This window comes from Trachemys scripta, chromosome 11, assembly GCF_013100865.1.
Source record: "Trachemys scripta elegans isolate TJP31775 chromosome 11, CAS_Tse_1.0, whole genome shotgun sequence".
Classification (NCBI taxonomy): domain Eukaryota; kingdom Metazoa; phylum Chordata; order Testudines; family Emydidae; genus Trachemys; species Trachemys scripta.
Genome location: NC_048308.1, coordinates 29,554,445 through 29,576,686, shown reverse-complemented (window position 1 = coordinate 29,576,686; position 22,242 = coordinate 29,554,445). Strand labels below are relative to the sequence as shown.

The following is a 22,242-nucleotide window of genomic DNA, read 5'->3' as shown; positions in this document are numbered from 1 at the left end:
GCTTAGGAACTCCATCAGGCAGACACTTTCCCAAACAGTGCTCTTCCTAATACTCACAGCAGTAGCGCTCCTCTCCTGCTCATCTCAGAAGTATGTAGGAGGTAAGCCCATCTGTGGAGCTTGGGAAGTTCACAGAAAGTAGGGAATGAGCCCAGCAAGGAGCTTTTGGTGCAGAGGAACAGAATTGACAGGGGTATGTGGGATATAAAGTTTTCTATGAAGACATATTTTCTATCAGGAAGACCGATAAGGTGACAGGTTGCAGAATGACTGGCCAATGGAGCTTCAAACTCTGCAGAAGCAAGGTCTTTGTTGCACCAGAGTTTATGATCTCTGCAAAACAAATACTTACAAGCTACTTTCTAAGATCATTGGCACTGCATCTTCCCAAGTGTGCCCCTCCTAATGTTTTTTCATATGATATTGTTAATCCCATATACTAACTGTAACATGAAAAGAATGTTTAGGTAAATAAACTGGTCATCCCCAAATCTTTTTTCCTAATTTTGTTGTTGCACTGTTTTCATAAGAGTATGCTAATTACTTCACAAACTTTAGTTTTACATCAATGAAATTTGTTTGGGAATACGGTATGGCTCCAGTTCTATTCCCAATTAAGCTGATGCAATTTTCATTTAAGTTAGTGGGCACTGCACCTGCATAATGGAGGACAGAATTTGACCCCAAATATCTTAATTTAACAAGAGAGAAAGATAGACCAAAGAGCAAGGATAACGAATTTTTACTTATAGCAGAACAAAAACATCTGAAGCCACAAAATGGATTTAGTTCCCATTTGTTTCTCTTATATATACAAAGCAGAAGCAATTCATGAAATTTTGAGGAGGTAACAAATCAGTTATTCCAGATAAATAATCTGTACACCAATTTATGGCAGACTGAATTTGTATCAGGATCCAAAATATGTGGGTTTAGAAGTAAGCACTGACAAAATCTTAATGATAAGTGTGGTGATAAATATCCTATGAAATAGTAGTCAAATTTAGCTGTGCAAGGAAAACCCACATATATAAGTTTCACTAAAAAGAAAAATGAACAAATACACACTAGTATTTTACTCTGGTGTATCTAAACACAGAAGAGGATCATACAAAACTTTATAGAATTAGTGTAGTACACATTTTTTACAATGAGAAAACTACTGTTCAATCTGCAGTCTTCCATATAAATAGAACAAAAAAACCCAGTGAAATACATGATAAACCCAATTAATGGGAATACAAGGAGACCATAATCTCTGCCAAGACCTAGCCTTATAAACCTAGGACATACAAAGCAATCTTTCTATGCCATATCAAAAGCTATATGATGGCTGATGATTGAGTTTGCCTTCTTTTTCAAAATTCTTCCCTGTTCTTTAGAACTGATTTACATTAAATGAAATTTAGCGTTCACTTTGGCTTCATTCTTCCATATTCAATAGACATTCTTTCAAACAGAAGTCTTCCATATCTCTAATCATTCTCATTTCCTGTGTATTTCTTTTTCGCCTTCTTCAGATGAGGCATCCAGAGCTGAGCACAGTATCCAAAGAAGGGTTACCATTGATTTATATAATGTCATAACATTGTCAGTTATTTTAGATCCCATTCTTATACATTTTAACGTATGCTTATCACCACTGAGCATGTTTTCACTGAACTGTCCACAAGGAAACCAGAACTTTTACCTGAGTAGTTTCAGTTAATTTAGAATCAGTCAGAGAGTGAGTTCTCAATGCCTTAAAGAAGTAGCCCCAGAATGAACAAACATGTATTCAGGACATAACACTGAACAAAACAAACAAAACTGAAACAAACAAACAAAAGTTCAAGAAAATATAAATAAGTCTGCCACTTCATCATACACATATCTCCACCCATTTGTAACAAACTGAACTTAACATGGACCTTAGACCACATCAGTATTCCTACTAATCCATCTTTGCAGAATTACTAATTTTTCAAACTTCAGAGCATCTTCAAAAGCTGCCATTAAAAATGAACAAAAAGAACCGGTCACAGAAATGGGTCTCTTTTCCCCCCCTCTTCAAATGCAAAATGCCTTCCCCAAGTTAGTGATGTAAGGTCCTGAATGGTAATACTGAGTCCTCTAAGAGTGACAAGTTGACCATCCAATATCTTGTGACCCACGAAGTTGGCAACATGAGGCTTAAAATAATTAAAAAGCCAAAAATCCCCATGTCAATTCATACAAAGCATTTTTCAGGAAATAATACAATTTAATTTAGTCTAAATGGGTTGGTTAACTTAGCATGCCAAAGCCAAAGTTCTCCAGAGCCAAGGGCCCTTGGGCTGATGTGGTTAAGGAGCTCAGCTTTCAGATCCCCTCAGGCTTTGGCTTTGAACCTCCACAGGTGGCAGGGCTTGGGCTTGGGCTCAGGCTTTGGTCCCCCTTCTTGGGGTCATTTAGTAATTTTTGTTGTCAGAAGGGGGTCAATGTGCAATGAAATTTGAGATCCGCTGGACTAGGATCACCTCTTAAGGCTGAGAATGTAGTTTATTTTCCAGGCCCACACAGTCTTCTGCCTTTTTTCTAGCAAAATTTTGTTAAACTTGCACTAGGGTTAAGACAAACAAACAGGTGAGCTGCAAACAACAGTGTTAATTTTAATTTTGCTGGTTGAGGATTTGTAAGGTGGTATCTGTCCTCTAAGAACTGGACTGAGATCACCTTGGCATTACACATAGATAACCATTAAATGGCACAATTAACTTTGGGTTCCTACTATTCTGGGTTGGATTTGAACCATCAGCCTAGAGGTAGAAAACACCATAACACAAACAACATAAACCATCCTACCCTCTTATTTGTTAGTGTCAGTGCAAATTTAATGGACATTTTTCTGATTTCATTTAAATAAATTTGCAAGTCATAAGGTTTATTCTGCTCAGACTAGGAATAAGTACTGGAAGTATGGGGTGAGAGGACTTCTCCCTGTGGGGCAGCAAATGGAAAAGCTTCAGAATTAAACAACAAAGATTGCTTTAAAGCAGCCAATTTCTTGAAAGCTGCTACAGAACTTGTTGTGTTTATATTCAGTTTACATCATTAAGGCCATACATTCTCATTTTTTTGTCCATTTGCTTCTCCCCCTTTTCAAAACCGAGTAGGATGGTACATGCATCTCATATGAAGTTAAATATATTAGATGAAGTCCTAAAGCAATCTTTGATGGGAATATATACCCCATGTCCAACTCCAAGTAAAAACAAGAAAATAAATTAAAGGTATTGTCAAGAGAAGTTTCAAAACAACTGCGACGGAGGAAGTGGGGCAGGGGTACGTCAGGAAACCTTGTAGAGACATATGTCAATCAAACCAAAAGAAATTCTGAGTTAAAACTGCTCTTGCATCATAATCTCAAAATTGTTTGCATAGGTACTGCAATTTGCAACACATGGATTTCTGGAAGAATGAGTGATCTTCTTGATTTTACATCTTATCCCAAGCACTCTAAGAGCAAAGGATTAATATTAACATGGGGCAAACTATGACAACTGTTATGATAATTATTTGGGTTCAAAGTTCTTAAATTGAATTGCATACTGAGGTTTTTTTTTAAATATAAAAATATTTTTATAAAGCTAACAGAAATCTACTTCTTCTGGAGAAGAAAAATTTCTAGGTTGCATTTTGTATGTATAAATCCAGGATAGAGGGCTGTCTGCCTTGCAGGTATCAGTTCCTGTAATCAATTACTGCTTTTATTAATGTTAGTATTGTTTCATTTCTGTATTTCAGTTACAAGGTTTCCTTAAAAATAAATAAATAAATAAATAAAAATCCTTGTTTTCTTCAAAATGCCAATTCAAACTTATGCTGAACTTGATTTCAAACAAGCAAAATATTATATTCTGGAAACTTTGACTTCTATAGAAGAGTAAACAAAACCTTAACAAGAACAATGCATGATAATAAATATGAGGTGTTTGAAGGAGAAATAGCATTCACATTTCTAATATTTATCTAAACTTTGAATTTCAAAAGTAAATCGCTAGCTCAAACAGTTAAAACCATCCTCTTAAAAAATGAAGTTAATAACACAAGACAGTCACAAGAAATCTGAACAAATCTGTTGTCTGCAGATTACTGAAACATTCCTGCACAACTACCTTAAGAACACATATGGTTCTTATAGTCACAAAGTTTTCCATTAGCTTTTTTGCATTCAATCCAAATTTCAAATCTGACTTACAAAAAGATTTCCGGGCACGAACACAACGGTACAGATTTCCATACTATTTCTCTTGATTGCAAATAAATGAACATGTATGCTGCATGTTCAGTTTCTGACAGGTAAACTGTTGAGGCTTACATTTCCTGGGGGAATTCTGTGCTAAAAATTTTGCACACAATATTTTAAAATTCGGAATATTTTATTTGTCAAAAAGACACAAAATAATCACGCCAGTTTCAATTATTTTGGTAATTTATTTCAAAATACCAGCAAGTATGTCTGCAACAATACAGACAACAAAAAAGATTCAGAAAATGTTTTTTGACAAATAAATTCCTTATTAGGCATAATAATACAGAATTGTGAGTAATAAATCATTTAAACGACAATATAGAAATGCATTTCCCACATCCTGCAGAAGCAGTGCTAAGGCTTGGGGAAGTTAGGAGTAACAGAGGAGCTGAGGGAGAGGGAAGTAATTGCTGGGAAGGAGCCTGGAAGTGAACCTGGAAGGTTTTGGGTGGTGGTGGTGATGGGAAACAGAGTTTTTGTTTGATGGGGAGGGGCAGGGGAGGCATTGTTAAGGATTTGAGGATCCTCCCCCATGCAGACCCTGGCTGCCCCCTAGCCTCTCCCATTCATTTGGGCACATCTGCCCTGTCCCAGTCTTTCCCTACACTCCCCCTCCCCATGTGTCCTTGCACCCACCACCACTTCCATTCAGCATCTGGCTCAATGCTGTCCTTCCCGAGTCTGTACCCGCCACTAGCCCTTTTGAACCCCAGTCTATGTGATCCCCCAGCAACCCTGTGTGGCCAGCTCTGTCCGTCCCCCCTCACCCGGCTCTGCAGGCATATTGTTGTGAGAAAAGCAGCCTCTGCTCTCTCCCTCTCTGTGGCTTGCTGCTCTGGCTCGTGAGCCAGCTGCCCTCTCTTCTAGCACCACAGTAGCCCCTGGAGGGCAAATGGAGTAATTGTAGCACCTCTCTGGCAGAATGTATTATTCTGCAGAGAAAATATCTGTGGGGGACATGAATTGTGTGTGCGCATTGGAGTAGAAGTCCCCCAGGAGTAGGAAAGGAAACACCTTTTAGAAATTCTTGAGTTGGAATGGGTCAAGGAAACAAAACAAATGAAGAGTAGAACATGCTTAATTCCAAAAAGCATACTATACTTCTGAACTGATACAGAAGAAAATAAAAATACCTGCTCTTTTACAGAAGCTAGAATGGTAGTGGCAGTAGTCTCTGGCTCCATGCCCGGGCCTGTGGAGGTTTCCTGGGTGGTCTGCTGCAGACCTTCCTCCACCAATGGGGTCTGCTCAGGAGCTGGCATATTGCCTACAACCAAACAACATTTAACTAGTTAATATTTTCAGCTGGTGATGTTTAAATAAACGCAAGTCTTCTGGCATAGACTTTTTGGCAAAGGTTTAACATGAAAAACCTAAAGAATTTTTCATATTCTGACTATCTGCATGTATTGCTATCAACATTGTGCTTCTCTACCAATTTTAAAAATACTGCTTTATGGTACCAAGTAGAGATAGCCAATGCAAGCAATTCTTATTAGCAAATAAATGAACCTGCACTTTTCAACACTGAATAATAATAAAAAGCAGCATGTTCCAAGAGTATTTTACATCTACAAAGTGCTACACACAGGACTCTTTAATTATTATGAATAATTAATGCACACATTTTGCAGAAAGGGAAACTCAGACAGATAAAGTGAATTGCTCAAGCCCTGTACACAGTGAGACAGAGGGTGGGATAGCTGGGATTGGAACTCAAAAATTCTAAGGCTCATGATCAATGAAACGGTATGGTCTAAAAGGCTGAAGACAAAAAACATGCTATTAAGGAATGAGAATTATCTTTGTATTTAGTTAAAAAAGTTAATCAATACGAACAGTACCAAAGTTAGCATCCAGTAACACATCATAAAATGGTACATGTACAGGAGACATATCATTCCACAAATCAACTTTTGTAAGTAAATGTTCTAAATAATCAATACATATTGCTGTGCCATCTGCATATGGTGCTCCCGTCTTCCTTCACAAGCAAGAACAAAACAAAAATGAGAATTAACTTACTGAATGCTTTTCCAGAGCAAACAAAGCTTTATGCATAATTGTATTAATACTCTGCACTCTTATAACTCCTTCCAGTCTAGGCTCTCAGAATGCTTTACAAACATTTCATGAATTAAACCTCAACAACCACTCTATATAAAAGTAGATAAATATCTGCTTCTTCATTTTTACAGAGGACAAAACTTGGGCTTCATAGCAAACTTGCGGCAGTGCCAGGCACTGATCACACTAGTCCTGAATTCCTGGTCAGTTTTTAATCACATCATCTCTCTCCTGCCTGTCAATTATATGCTGATTCACTTTAACTCCTGCTTAAAGGAAAAAGCATTGTCTATGCAAGACTGTTTAAGTAAGGTATAAGTAATGGCAAATGTGTACAAGAAGCGTACTTTTCCTGTAAAGCCCTCAAACGTGTTTTTTTTTCTTTAAGAGGAGCGTTTTAGTTAATATGTAAGTTAACTCTTGTGAAATGTTAGTTTTAACTGGACAGATATAGATCCTGAATATGGTTTTTTCCTTCAGTTTGTAATCCTTGTAGAATTTGCACTTTTGAAAGAACCATTTTTCACTTTTAAATAACTATTCCTAAATGCATCCTCTTAATGTTATGCATTCCCTATACTTGACTGCCAACTGTAGGGCAGAAGAGTATCTTCTCCAAGATGCTTTCACAAATGTGTGAGCTAGATTCTGTGATATTTCAAAAAAACCTTAAGGAAATTAAAATAATGAAGAGAAATTAGAGGAGAAATGTGTGGAAAATAGAAATGTAAAAGCAAAGACTTTTAAACTTTTTATATGATATCGATCTGCTTCTGGTGAAAGAGAATACTTTTGTTTATCTTTACAAGTTTAGAAAGAGGTTAAAAAAGCCAGAAACATTAGTACATCATGGTCTTTAATATTGTATGTAGCAACTTTAGCAGAAGTTAAAGTTCTAAAAGTGCTTTAAGTAAAACCATGTAGAAACGGACTAAAATAATCTGGGTTGTTTAAAAGTAAAAACAGAAATTAACGGCATTTACAGCAATGATAAAGTAACTCATCTAAACTGAAGTAACATCAGAAGTTGAAATGAAGATGGGATGAGTGGGGAAAAACATGTTACATATATACACTATATTTTATTTCAGTATTATATTCTTTGGCAATAAGAAACAAAGAAGGGATTGTTGCTTGAAGTGAATTAGTATAGACCGAAGTGTTTAGTAATCAGATTAAAGAAGAACATTTGTTGTTGTACTATTTTTATTGTATTCATTGTTTTTTTTTTCTGAAAGTAGCAGCACAGAAAAAAGGGAATGCCAATATAGTGTTTCAGTTCCCACTGACACCGTGTGAGTCATCAACATGCTGCTTCACAGTATTGCCAACATCAATTGTTAAAAAGTCATCAGTCAAACCCAAAGAATCAAGAGGTTTGGTTTTTTTAATCATATTTTTTAGTCAAATTTTAGGTTCTTACTATTTGCCTTCTGGATTTTGAGATTTTTGGGGTATGTAATGGTCTCCACTCAGGGTCTGATTGGGAAGCATGGCCTAGTGGTCAGAGCCACAACCCCAGACTGCCAAGGAGGTTGTGGGGAGGGGAACCCGGGCCTTCCCACTCTACCGGGCTCCGACCCAGGGCCCTTTTAGTTACCAGTAACCTGGCAACCAAGACTATTTAAAGCTGTTCTCCCTGGGCCTCTTCCTCTCGTCGCTCCCACCTGGGGTCACCTCAGTCCAAGGCCTTCGCCTGATGGGAAAATCCAAATCCCAAGGAAGCAAGATGGAGTCGCCACTGTCCAGCGCCACAAAATACTTCCCTCTCTCTTGTCTCTGCAAAGCATCCTCCCTTTCCTCACAGAGGGGCCCCTGTGGGCAGCTGCATCACAGCCATTAGGTTTCACTCTGCTCTGCTGGAGCTGTGCTGCTTGCCAACTGAGCTAATTTGCTGCCTTTTAATTCCTCCAGCAGATGAAGCATTTGCTGCAGGTTTGGTGGGACTGAGCTGGCTGAGCCCAAAATGAGCCCTTAAGCCCTTGTTGCTTAGTGTGGGGTTTGTACACCCCATCATAGGGTACAATTTGGTCATATATGTAAGCTTTTCTCTGTGACCATGAGGCAGGGTGGATTTGATTTAAATCACTAGTCAGGAAGACTCGATTTAATCATGGTTTTCGACATAAAAGTGCATTCTTGTTGGTTGTTATAACCTTAATATATATTCTTCACAACTCAGAAATAGATGTAGGTTTCATTTTTAGAAGGTACACACTATACATTTTTAAACAGTGATTTATTTTGAAAACGTTTCAGTTTAGTTTTACAGCTATATCAGAAAATAAATGATTTTTTACCAAAGGTAATTGAAACAGATATTTATGAAGTCATTGGGAAGTGAACTATCTCCAATTCAACAGGTTAATGATTAATGTTTGGAGGATTTTCTTGCCAGGATGTATTAGGAGGAGAACATCCCCAGACAGACATTTAAATTGTTTTATTTAACTAAAACAACATTATGTTTTCTGGATTTTTTTCTTCAAAAGCAAACATATAATAGTTTAACAAAACAAGCATATGTCCCTCACTTCTCACATTTATCTCCAGACTTCTCCTTGTCCAGATCTATCCCTCCCCCCCCGCAACAATCTTCTTATTTATTGAACTTTTTGAAACTTTGCTCTTTTAGAGAGAGTTAAGGTATTGACTCCGTGTACACAAATTTGCAGAGGTACAATAGAGTTGAGGTCTGTTTTTTCTCATATTTATATATTACTTATTTTTTTTAAAAATTTTTTGCTGTTAACAAGCATGTTACCTCTGGAGACACAAATCCACAGTTTGAGAACTGCAAAACTAAGCATCTCTGATGGTATCTTCTAGACTGAGCACTGAGTCCCATTGGGTAGCTAGAAAGATTAACCTAGGCCTGGTCTACACTAGGCGTTTATGTCGAAGTTAGCGCCGTTACATCGAATTAACCCTGCACCCGTCCACACCGCGAAGGTATTTAGTTCGACATAGAGGTCTCTTTAATTCGACTTCTGTACTCCTCCCCGACGAGGGGAGTAGCGCTAAATTCGACATGGCCATGTCGAATTAGGCTAGGTGTGGATGGAAATCGACGCTAATAGCTCCAGGAGCTATCCCACAGTGCACCACTCTGTTGACGCTCTGGACAGCAGTAAGAGCTCGGATGTTCTGAACTGCCACACAGGAAAAGCCCCGGGAAAATTTGAATTTGAATTCCTTTTCCTGTCTGGCCAGTTTGAATCTCATTTCCTGTCTGGACATCGTGGCGAGCTCAGCAGCACTGGCAACGATGCAGAGCTCTCCAGCACTGATGGCAGTGCAATCTCAGAATAGAAAGAGGGCCCCAGCATGGACAGATCGGGAAGTCTTGGATCTCATCGCTGTGTGGGGCGATGAGTCCGTGCTTTCCGAGCTGCGATCCAAAAGACGGAATGCAAAGATCTATGAGAAGATCTCTAAAGACATGGCAGAGAGAGGATACAGCCGGGATGTAACGCAGTGCCGCGTGAAAATCAAGGAGCTGAGGCAAGGCTACCAGAAGACCAAAGAGGCAAACGGACGCTCCGGATCCCATCCCCAGACATCCCGTTTCTACGAGGCACTGCATTCCATCCTCGGTGCGGCCGCCACCACTACCCCACCACTGACTGTGGACTCTGAGGATGGGATAGTGTCCACGGCCGGATCCTCGCACATGTTAGCGGACGGGGAAGATGAGGAAGGAGATGAGGAGGACGAGGCAGTCGACAGCGCTCACAACGCTGATTTCCCCGACAGCCAGGATCTCTTCATCACCCTTACAGAGATCCCCTACCAACCCTCCCCAGCCGTTACCCCGGACACAAAATCTGGTGAAGGATCATCCAGTAAGTGTTGTAAACATCTAAACATTTATTTGTAACAGAACATGAATATTAACAATTTAAAAAATGGGTTTCTCATGATTAGTTTGATTAACTTTACGGTTCAGTCATGGGCAGTGCAACTATTGAAAAAAAATCTAGCAATGTCCGGTTTTGCATGATTGTCCTGCCCAAGCCGCTCTACTGTTTAGTCCCTGCTACTGCAGCTACAGTAAGATGCGGTCTATATGTCCGGGGATGGAGCAGAAATCCTCCTGGGACATCTCAAGGAAGCTCTCCTGCAGGTAATTTGAAATCCGCTGCATTAGGTTCTTGGGGAGAGCGGCCTTATTGGGTCCTCCGTAGTAGGACACGTTGCCGCGCCACGAGACTAGCAAGTACTCCGGAATCATTGCTTGGCACAGCATGGCGGCATACGGCCCTGGTCTTTGGAGGCTTTCCCGGAGCATTCTCTGTCTGTCGCTCTCAGAGATCCTCATGAGGGTGATGTCGCTCATGATGACCTGCTTTGAATGAGGTAGGGGAATGTTAGTGTTGGGACTGCTTTACCGTTCCTTTACAGAACTGTAACCGCTGGTTTGCAGCCACGCGGTGGAGGCGGGAGAGGGGCAGCCGAAAGGGATCGTTCCCAGGGACAGCCGCGAGGGTGTGGCACAGGAGCAGACTTCCTGCTTGCCGGATTGCTGGCAGCAGGGACCGACATTGATTTCAATGTGAAATGAGGCCATTGCTAATATTAAAGTTTTAAGCTGCCACGAATCTACGGCTTACCATGTCTGCGTGCAAGAGCAATTCCGTTGTCCTGACACGGTTCTCAAATGTGCTCTGCAAAACCCCAGACACTGAATGCGAAGGCCGAGAATTCGACCTTGTGCTGAGTGCGCATGTGATAGGTGCTGTGCATGGTCCTGTTCACAGAGAAAGACTATGTTCTTTGTTCACAACTACATTTATCTTTCTGAGGAATTCACTCCCTTTTTCCCATTCCCACAGCCCCATCTGCGACTGTCTCACAACCTAGCCTGTCATCACACTCCCAGAGGCTAGGGAGGATTAGGCATAAGAAGAAGAGGACACGGGAGGACATGTTCTCAGAGCTTATAGCCTGCTCCAGAGCCCAGGCAGCACAGCAGACCCAGTGGCGGGAGAACTTGACCCGAATGCACCAAGCCAACATGGATCGGGAGGAGAGGTGGCGTCAGGAAGACCAGCAGGCGACTCAAACCCTGCTTGGACTACTGAGGGAGCAAACGGACACGCTCCGGCGCCTTGTGGATGTTCTGCAGGAACGGAGGCAGGAGGACAGAGCCCCGCTGCAGTCCATCTCTAACCGCCCTCCCCCGCCACCAAGTCCCATACTCCCCTCACCCAAAGTGCACAGAAGGAGAGGCGGCAGAGTCCCTGCTAACTCTCACTCCACCCCTGCAGAGAGCTCGAGCAGCAGAAGGCTCTCATTCCCCAAAGTTTGACAAGTTCTTTCCTTCCCGCCTGACACAAGCCCCCGTCCAAGTTTCACTTCCCAGTTCCATGTGTAGTTGATAATAAAAAATATGTTTCTGTTAACTACTGTTTCCATCATGTTCTTTTGGAGGAGGGGGGGAAAGGGGGTTGGTAATTGGACAGGACAGTCACCTTTGGCAGGGTACATAGTCGGGGGCAGGCACAGCAGCAGGGCACATACATAGTGCAGTGATGCAGTGACTACTTACCCTGGTTAGTCTGGGAGGTTGTTTTCATGTTATGTGGTGGGGGGTGGGTTGCTCTGTGACTTTGTGGCAGGGGAGGGCAGTTAGAGATCTTAAGCGGCGGTCCTTAGGCAGGATCACAGAGCCACACAGCAGGGGATCTGTAACCGTCCTCCCCCTGCCACAAAGTCACATAGACCCCCCATACACACAGTCCCTATCAGGAGGGGTGACAGGCTCCGTTGAAACAACCATCCCACCGCAGCGGAGCCTGTCAGTCCTTGAGTTTAGAAGCTGCATTCGCGCGACTACACTACACCCGCTCCGCACCACAGTCTGCGTCCCAGTTTTAAAAAATTCCCGCGAAAACAGTATTAAAGAAAACGGTGTGCTTTAACAAAGTAGAACTATTTTTATTTTGAAACGTGTGTTGGAAGTGGGGTGAAGGGGGTATGTAACTGGATAGGATAGTCAACATGAACTGGGTAAAGAAACGGGGGCAGGTTCGGCTTCTCTGTACACAAACTTTAAAGTCACAGGTTACCCTGCTCACTCAGGAACTTTGCTTTCAAAGCCTCCCGGATGCACAGCGCTTCCCGCTGGTCTCTTCTAATCGCCCGGCTGTCTGGCTGTGAGTAATCAGCAGCCAGGCTAATTTCCTCAACCTCCCACCCCGCCATAAAGGTCTCCCCCTTGCTCTCACAGAGATTGTGGAGCACACAGCAAGCTGCTATAACAATGGGGATATTGGTTTCGCTGAGATCACAGCGAGTCAGCAAGCTTCTCCATCTCCCCTTGAGACGTCCAAAAGCACACTCCACCACCATTCTGCACCTGCTCAGCCGGTAGTTGAAGAGTTCTTTTTCAGTGTCCAGGGCACCTGTATAGGGCTTCATGAGCCAGGGCATTAGCGGGTAGGCTGGGTCCCCGAGGATGACTATAGGCATCTCCACATCCCCAACAGTTATTTTGTGGTCCGGGAAGTAAATACCTTGCTGCAGCCGTCTAAACAGACCAGAGTTCCTGAAAACACGAGCGTCATGAACCTTGCCCGGCCATCCCACGTAGATGTTGGTAAAACGTCCCCTGTGGTCCACCAGTGCTTGCAGCACCATGGAAAAGTAGCCCTTTCTGTTAATGTACTGGCTGGCCTGGTGTTCCGGTGCCAGGATAGGGATGTGAGTTCCATCTATGGCCCCACCGCAGTTTGGGAATCCCATCGCTGCGAAGCCATCTATGATCGCCTCCAAGTTTCCCAGGGTCACTACCTTTGGCGCAGTACATCAACGATTGCCTTGGCTACTTGCATCACAACAACCCCCACGGTAGATTTGCCCACCCCAAACTGGTTCGCGACTGACCGGTAGCTGTCTGGCGTTGCAAGCTTCCAGAGGGCTATGGCCACTCGCTTCTGGACAGTCAGGGCTGCTCGCATCCGGGTGTCATTGCGCTTCAGGGCAGGGGACAGCAACTCACAAAGTTCAAGGAAAGTTCCCTTCCGCATGCGGAAGTTTCGCAGCCACTGTGATTCATCCCAGACCTGCAGCACTATGCGGTCCCACCACTCAGTGCTTGTTTCCCGTGCCCAGAATCGCCGTTTTACAGCATCAACATGACCCATTGCCACCGTGATGTCCTCGGCGCTGGGTCCCCTGCTTTCTGAGAGGTCTGTGCTACTCTCAGACTTCAGGCCATCACCGCGTTGACGTAGCCTCCTCGCCTGACTTTTCTGCATCTGCCTCAGGGCAACCTGTATGATAAGCTGCGAGGCGTTGAGAGCGGCCACAACTGCAGCGATGGTTGCAGCGGGCTCCATGCTCACAGTGCTGTGGCGTCCGCGCTGTCAATGACTGGAAAAGTGCGCGAAATGATTTCCCGCCGGCGCTTTCAGGGAGGGAGGGAGGGCGGGAGTGATGGACGGATGACGACAGTTACCCAAAAGCACCCTGGCCCCTTTTTTTTTTTACCCAGAAGGCATTTGCGGCTCCACCCAGAATTCCAATGGGCGGCGGGGACTCCGGGAACTGTGGGATAGCTGCCCTCAGTGCACCGCTTCCAATGTCGACGCTTTCCCCGTTAGTGTGGACTCACAAAGTCGAATTACTGTCCTTAGTGTGGACACACACGTTCGACTTTGCAATATCGATTCCAAAAATTCGATTTAAGTAAAATCGAACTACTCTCGTAGTGTAGACAAGGCCCTAAATACACTATACAGAAGCCTGTGGAACCCCATAAGATTGGGTCCTTAATCCATGAACTACTGGAACTCATTTACAAAACTTTTCCTAAACATCACATGAATATATTGTCTCATACTATAGAATTAGAATTTATAATCCCTATTCCATGATGAGATATCTTTGAGCTATAATGCATCTTAATTAAAACGATCTTTAGATAGGTTTTTTCCTCAAAAAGCATTTTATAAAAAAATCTGATTTTAATAAAAAAAATTGATTTTAAAAAAAAAATAAAATTTTAAATCATTGATTTTTATCCACCCTGCCATGAGGACAAGAAACTTATTTTTTTTTAAATGGAAACTTGAGATTCCCATTTAATCACTTGTTTCCAGGAGCTCGGTCTTTAAATAAAATATCAGATATCATGAGATCCACAGTAGAAGTGAAGAGTCAGTAAAAATGCATTAGTAATTATTCATTCAAAGGCTATTTGCACATTAAATGGGATATGATTCACCCAACTAAGAGATTGTGAATCGTAGTGCCACTGCCCTCCTCTGGCAACCTTTCAAATCAGAGTACTTAGTTGGGTTGTCTATATCAGTGGGTTAAATGAATAACTGAAGAAGATTATATAACAAATGCAGATTGTGTGGTTTTAATAATAATATTGGTGCCATATGTCCAAAGTCATCTAGGCATTTTAAAACATAAATAAAAGCAAAGTACCAAATTAGCAGCTAAGGCAATTTACCAAAACAAAGCAAATGAAATCCAGACCAAACAGAAAAAGATGCTCTTCTCCCTACACATATACACAAAAGTCTTCATTCCCACCTTGATTGGTACTAGCTATATACTACAGCATAACACCAATTTGGTAATTAGATTTACTAATACTCAGTCAACTTACTATCATTTCCGTGCAGTAGGTGGGGCTGTGCTAGTTTTATTGACCTTCTGCAAGAAGCACATTTCATAGGAAAGATTTGAGAAGGTCACAAGGGCAGGCATTACTGAAATCCTTTCCATGTATTTATCCTTGCACATATTAAAAAGATTAAAAATACCAATCCTGATCGCTGCAAAAACTTGTACTTCCAGGTTCTACTTCCATTAAAACTGAGCCCTTGTTGCCCACCTTTTATACTTGTGGCTAAGGCAGTCTTCAACATTTAAATAAAGCCATCACAGAACAGAAACATTGTTTAGTGATTCCTCTTCCCCACAACATATTTAATTCTGCAGTCCTATCGAAGACTAGCCATCTCACAGTCTGCAAGCTTTGACCAGAAAATGAGATCATTTTCCACCTGGACTTCAACAATTTCCACCCCACCATCAACCTCAGCCTGGACCAGTCCACACAAGAGATCCACTTCCTGGACACTACAGTACAAATAAGTGATGGTCACATAAACACCACCCTATACCGGAAACCTACTGACCGCTATACGTACCTACATGCCTCCAGCTTCCATCCAAGACACATCATACGATCCATTGTCTACAGCCAAGCCCTAAGATACAACCGAATTTGCTCCAACCCCTCAGACAGAGACAAACACCTACAAGATCTTTATCAAGCATTCGTAAAACTACAATACCCACCTGGGGAAGTGAGGAAACAGATTGACAGAGCAAGACGGGTACCCAGAAATCACCTACTACAGGACAGGCCCAACAAGGACAATAACAGAACACCACTGGCCATCACATACAGCCCCCAGCTAAAACCTCTCCAGCGCATTATCCACGACCTACAACCTATCCTGGAAAATGATCCCTCACTCTCACAGACCTTGGGAGGCAGGCCAGTCCTTGCTTACAGACAACCCCCCAACCTGAAGCAAATACTCACCAGCAACTACACACCACACCACAGAAACACCAACCCAGGAACCTATCCCTGTAGCAAACCTCGTTGCCTACTCTGTCCCCATATCTACTCTGGCAACAGCATCAGAGGACCCAACCACATCAGCCACACCATCAGGGGCTCATTCACCTGCACATCCACTAATGTCATATATGCCATCATGTGCCAGCAATGCCCCTCTGCCATGTACATTGGCCAAACCGGACAGTCCCTCCGCAAAAGAATAAATGGACACAAATCGGACATCAGGAATGGCAACATACACAAGCCAGTAAGTGAACACTTCAATCTTCCTGGTCATTCTATCACAGATTTAAAAGTCACTGTCATTGAACAAAAAAACTTCAGAAACAGACTTCAAAGAGAAACAGCAGAACTAAAATTCATTTGCAAATTCAACACCATTAATCTGGGCTTGAATAGGGATTGGGAGTGGCTGGCTCACTACAGAAGCAGCTTTTCCTCTCCTGGAATTGACACCTCCTCATCTATTATTGGGAGTGGACTACATCCACCCTGATTGAATTGGCCTTGTCAACACTGGTTCGCCACTTGTGAAGTAACTCCCTGCTCTCCATGTGTCTGTATATAATGCCTGCATCTGTAGCTTTCACTCTATGCATCCGAAGAAGTGAGGTTTTTACTCACGAAAGCTTATGCCCAAATAAATCTGTTAGTCTTTAAGGTGCCACCAGACTCTTTGTTGTTTTTGTTGAACCAGTGAACCCCAGGGCATACAGTTGTGGAGATCCAGGGGCACCCCAAATTAAAGCCACAGAATCAACTGGCCGTGGGCAGATTCCCAAACTTTGGAAGGGACCAATTTCAGTAAATATGGAATGATATTATAATAGAACTGTACGGGGGGGAGCGGGAAATGAAACAACTTAGTTTCAGGCACCATAAGGGTGCCACCATATTGGGCTAATGTCTCTCTCTCTCTCTCTCTCTCTCGTAAGCTTTTAACACCACTCCCACACTCACCCACTATTCAAAATGATGGCTGCAGCAGAGACTGTACAAACTCTCCACATTTGTTTCTATAAATATGCAAACATAGAAAGACTACTTCAGTTTGCTGTGTACTGCTCTCCCCACCACATTCCCCAGCATGGTGCTTATTGATCCCTCATCTGCATGGTTAACACCCTCTTCCCTCTAGCATAATGGCAGCACCACATGGGAAACTATTTGAAGAAAGGCACTTTTACTCCAACAGTAAATTCAGAAAAGAAAAAGCAAAAAAATTCATGTTTCTGGCTCACAGTGTCATTAATGCACTTAGCTTTGAGCAAACATGAGTCACTATAAGTTGAATCGCCAAATCATGCTGCACAGATATTTCCTAAAAGAATGATATTTTAAAGAATTTTGCCATGCTTTGAGTTACTGAAGAACGTTATTTATTTTGCCGTGCACTTTATGGTTATCCATGGGATTAAATATGAGAAAAGGCAAAAATAGTGCTCTAACTCGGCAACGAGATTGCACAGCAAAACAGCTCTCTCGGCACTACCCGTGTACCTTGTGGTTCCTTTCCACTCCTGAGTTTTAGAACACAGTACTCTGTCTTTTGGGGACATGGCTCAGGTTAACATCCTCCAAAGTATGGACAGACTACAGGAGTTCACATACAACTACTAGCCTGCTGCTGCTGCCCCCTCTTTAGTTAGCTACCACCTTCTCTCAAGTAACTCACAGCCCATCTAGAATTTAGTACCCTATCCCTCAAATTTGCAAACCAAACTCCTCCCTGCCATCCACCTCACACCAAAGGGCTGGGGGCTCCTAAAAAGGAGGAAAATGTTGTAAATGTCTTACCATCTCCAAGGTCACTCAAGACTGGGAAGAACCAGAAGGAATGGAATTCCAAAATTAAAGAAAGCAATATTTTATCAGTTTTGGCATGGAGACTACAATTCAAACAAACAATAACTTGTTCTTTTTCTCCATAGCACCAGCATGGGGGGAAGGAGGGGAAAGAAGGTAGGGGGAAAGAGAGACTGATAAGGGAAATGGTTAGCACCTCATAGACACAGCTGCTAGGGATGATGGGAGGAAAACAACCACCTTGGAGCACATGGCCTTGAAACCTTCTACCTTTGCACAGCTTTATGAATTTTTTATATTTTTTTTAAAGCTCACAGTGTTCACCTTGGTGTATTCTTTGTTAATGAAGTAGTTAAAATGTGCTTACACTCATGGTTCCAAATCTTGCACAATTCATTGAAAAGTACAGCATCATGGTCACAACAGCCACATGTACTCAAATAACAAAAACCCCCACAAGATTACAGGCACTATCACAATTCCCAAAAAGTGTACTAAAAACTCAAAAATAAATGGAACACACACATAAATCATGATTCAGTCATTATACTAGTACACGTACACAAGACACATTCAGTAATGCTGATAAATTTCTTATGCAAAGAGTGTATATACTTTTGTAAGTGGCACCTAGACTTGAAGTATGGGTACAATGCATTCCTCACTGTGTCTCTGTCTTTGCATCATTTTGTAGAAGCCTCTAATATGGCTGTTGCCTGTTTTCACCAAATTGACCCATCTCCTGCTGCCATCCATTTGCAAGGCTCTTTCCCTTGCTCTCAAAGGCTGAGCATAACACAGCAAGCAGCTATCATATGAAGAAGACATTTCTAAGTCTCCACATCAGGATCCTGCATCTACTTTTCAGTCTTCCAAATACACCATCACAGTAATTCTGCAACTACTCAGTATATAATTTAAACACTATTCATAAAGACCACTTTTTGCATTGCAGAAGACAGTCCAGAGTTTTTGAAGATCCTGGTGTTATGGACCTTTCCAGATCACCCCACATTAATATTGGAAAAATACGCCTTCCTATTGATGAATTCTGAGGTCTGGTGGGGGTGGGCGGTTAAAGAACAGGCAAGTGACTCATCAATGGCCCGATATAATTGGTGAATCTCAAGCCTGCAAATCCATTAATAACATTCTGTGCATTGCCCAGTCTTAAGCTTTGGGGTCGCGAGGGAAGGGAAGAATCACTGGAATAGAGAGGTGAAATCACCTTATTGCTAACACCACACACCTCCACAACAGCTCTGACAGTTGATTTACCAACCCCCAAATGGTTAGCTACTAACCAGTAGCATCAGGTGTGGCAACCTTCCAGACAGCAACAGTCATGCACTTCAGCACACTAAGGGGAATTCTCATGTAGGTGGTCTGCTATTGCAACTCTCGCGCAAGCTTGGCAGAGATCTCTAAGGAATCCTGTAGCTATCCCACAATGTGGCAGCAGAATAGAATAGAATAGATCTCAGAATGCATACAGCATAGAAGTGGAGAAATGTACCACAAGGTCTGATCAGAATGCTGAGTGCTTTTTTTCAAAACATCATTGTGTTATGTGGTAGCAATGATATGAGGCAGAACTACCTTAGTTGCAGAATGCCAGCATGTGCATATGCTCTTCTCATGCAAAATTTGTTGTGGATCACTTAACATGGGTACACAAAAGCCGCGAGAAGTTTTATGTGCAGATAGGCCCTACCCAACTGATCTGGCCAATTGTTTCACTTAGCTATGCATTTCCTTTTCTTCCTCTGCTCTTCACCACACCTTCTTTTCTGCATCACTATATCCTCTCCTCCTTTAAAGGGCAACTTTAAATTGATCAACTTGCCTTTTTTTTTTTTAACCAAAGTTAAAGATTAACTCTTCGTCATTTTCAAACTCTGATGTAGTACTTACTGTAGGAGGAGCTAGTAGTGATGCCTCTACTTAGATTACCCAACACTTTCCATTACAGAATATTCTTACAATTTTTTTGAGAATTTTTAACACTTAAGTTTGCAGCAGGCCTTTGACATTCAACAGGAACAAGGTTCTAGGGCTTGAGATGTATCTTTCACTTGCCCCATGAAATTACATTCATGTCTGCCTGAGATAAATTCTTGAAAAAAGAAATCACCATTTCCTTTCTGTTTCTTGCATTCCTTATGAAAACGTTGGCAACCTGCCAAAATAACTGAAAATGAACTTCTAAAAAGCTGAAAGAGCCATGCCAGGCACCCCACAAATACACCTCTGGAAATACACACATCCTCAGCAGCCTACATTCCCCTACCTTGAGACACCACATTGGGCAGGAATCCTCCAGTTCTATGGATTAAGGGGGGAAAAGCCAGACTGGAATTTCTATCCAGTCACAAAACCCTTCACATAGTTCCAAAGGCCCATCTCTCCCCCTTTGAGATAAGAGCTTTTTTCTGCTGTCACCTAATTTAGCTCCTGTAGCTCAAGTGATGGCAGTCTGGGCTGCAACGTTGAAGATTCAAAGTTTAAACTTTGACAGAGGGGGTTGTTACAGTTGTAACAAACAGCATTTGTTTTTGCCTTTTTCCTTTAAAAGGGTTAGGGAAATCTGTACAAATAATGTTATTTAGGTTGCAAAGTCAAGCACTTTAAAGTAGAGCTGGTCAGGAATTTTTTGACAATTATTTTTTACTGGAAAATGCCAGTTCATCAAGACAAACCTTTTATAGAACAAAGCTTTTGTTGGGAAGGTATTGCAGGCCCAGGATGCAATTTCTGGACAAAATGAGAGATACTCCCTGTATACCTGCTCAATAACCCAGTGATTAGGGCACTCAACTGGGATGTAGGAGGCCCAGATGCAAGTCCCTGCTCCAAATGAGGCAGAACAGGAACATGAACCCGTATCGCCAACATCCCAAGTGAGTGTCATAATCATGTGGCTATAGAGTCAATCTCTCTCCCCCTCTCCCTTCCCATGCTGCTGTAGCTTTTCCACTTTGTATAAATGATTAAGAATCCATTGGACCAGAGAGAGACTGACTCCACAGTCGGGTGGCTAGTCAGGTAAGTGCCCTAACCACCTAATTTCAAGAAGTCTAGTTTTTGTTCCAGTGTAGAAGGGGAAAAAAAGAAGTCAACCTTAATTTTTTTTTAATAACAGAATTATTGGCTCTCCAGCCAGCCCCATTTGAAAAACAGGAAGTGCCAAATTTATGGTTGCTCATGCAACCTTAATTCAGCCCCCTTGTGCCTACACATTATGTTATAGTTTTTAAATTATATGATCACATACTAGTTTTTCCACAAGATCCATCTCATTCAGTGTACGTTGGACACAAGACATCAAAACAAAGATTGCAGGGGCCAATCTTAAATTTAGCATTTAGCACTCTATTTGAATTATCTTTCACAAAGTGACTAAGACATTCCAGAGGAAGATGAAATAAACAGGAAGTTATGAGAATGAGATATGAACTACATCCAGATCTAGTTGAAATCTATCCTACAATCCTAAAAGAAAATCTTTCTCAAGCACAGGTGTTCAGTGGCCTGGACATCATTGACAGATTAGACTGGTCCTTTTTACAGCAAATGGAGATATTCTAAAGCAGCGGTGAATGGAGCAAATGGAGATATTCTAAAACTGTGGCCCATCGGGGTAATCCGCTGGCGGGCCACGAGACAGTGTGTACATTGACCGTCCGCAGGCATGGCTGCCTGCAGCTCCCAGTGGCCGCAGTTCGCCGTTCCCGGCCAATGGGAGCTGCAGGAAGTGGCGGCCAGCATGTTCCTGCAGCCATCGCCACTTCCCGCTGCTCCCATTGGCTGGGAATGGCGAACCATGGCCACTGGGAGCTGCGAGCGCCCTGCCTGCAGACGGTGAATGTAAACACTGTCTTGTGGCCCGCCAGCGGATTAACCTGACAGGCCACAGGTTGCCCACCACTGTTCTAAAGGCTGTATTACACCCATACAGAGAAATTTCAGACTCCCCTGCTGCAGATTTAATTCACCAATTATTACTAAAACATTGCTACTGAAGAAATGCCTAGATGAGATCTCAAACAAGCTGAGGTCCCATTATGCTTGGCAAGATCTATAGTAAAATGACAGTCCCTGCTCCAAAAATCTTACAAGTCTAAGAAAATAGCTTATTAATGACTGTTCACCACTAGAAAGAATTTACAAGCGTAGAAGTCCTCCCACAAACCCCTCAAATCCAAGTAACTGAGATTTGTTAACTATATTGTCAGAGTAGCAGGAGGATTTTAAATTTGTATATTTTTGTCTTGCTTGAAGTGGCTTAGTTAAGCCTGGTTTCAGAGTAGCAGCTCTCTTAGTCTGTATCCGTAAAAAGAACAGGAGTACTTGTGGCACCTTAGAGACTTAACAAATTTATTAGAGCATAAGCTTTCGTGGACTACAGCCCACTTCTTCGGATGCATCCGAATAAATTTGTTAAGTCTCTAAGGTGCCACAAGTACTCCTGTTCTTTTTA

At 42.2% G+C, this 22,242-nt stretch overlaps 1 protein-coding gene across 5 annotated transcripts in view; it reads right to left on the bottom strand.

Annotated features, from left to right (window-relative positions):
- PKP4 (plakophilin 4) overlaps nt 1-22,242 on the bottom strand; it is a 213,563-nt gene that overhangs the window by 148,639 nt on the left and 42,682 nt on the right. For all 5 annotated transcript variants that reach the window (XM_034786181.1, XM_034786179.1, XM_034786180.1 and 2 more), the window contains exon 2: nt 5,407-5,540. In XM_034786181.1, coding sequence (XP_034642072.1) covers nt 5,407-5,535 — 129 coding nt within the window. In that variant the 5' untranslated portion in view covers nt 5,536-5,540. The remainder of the gene's footprint in view (nt 1-5,406; nt 5,541-22,242) is intronic.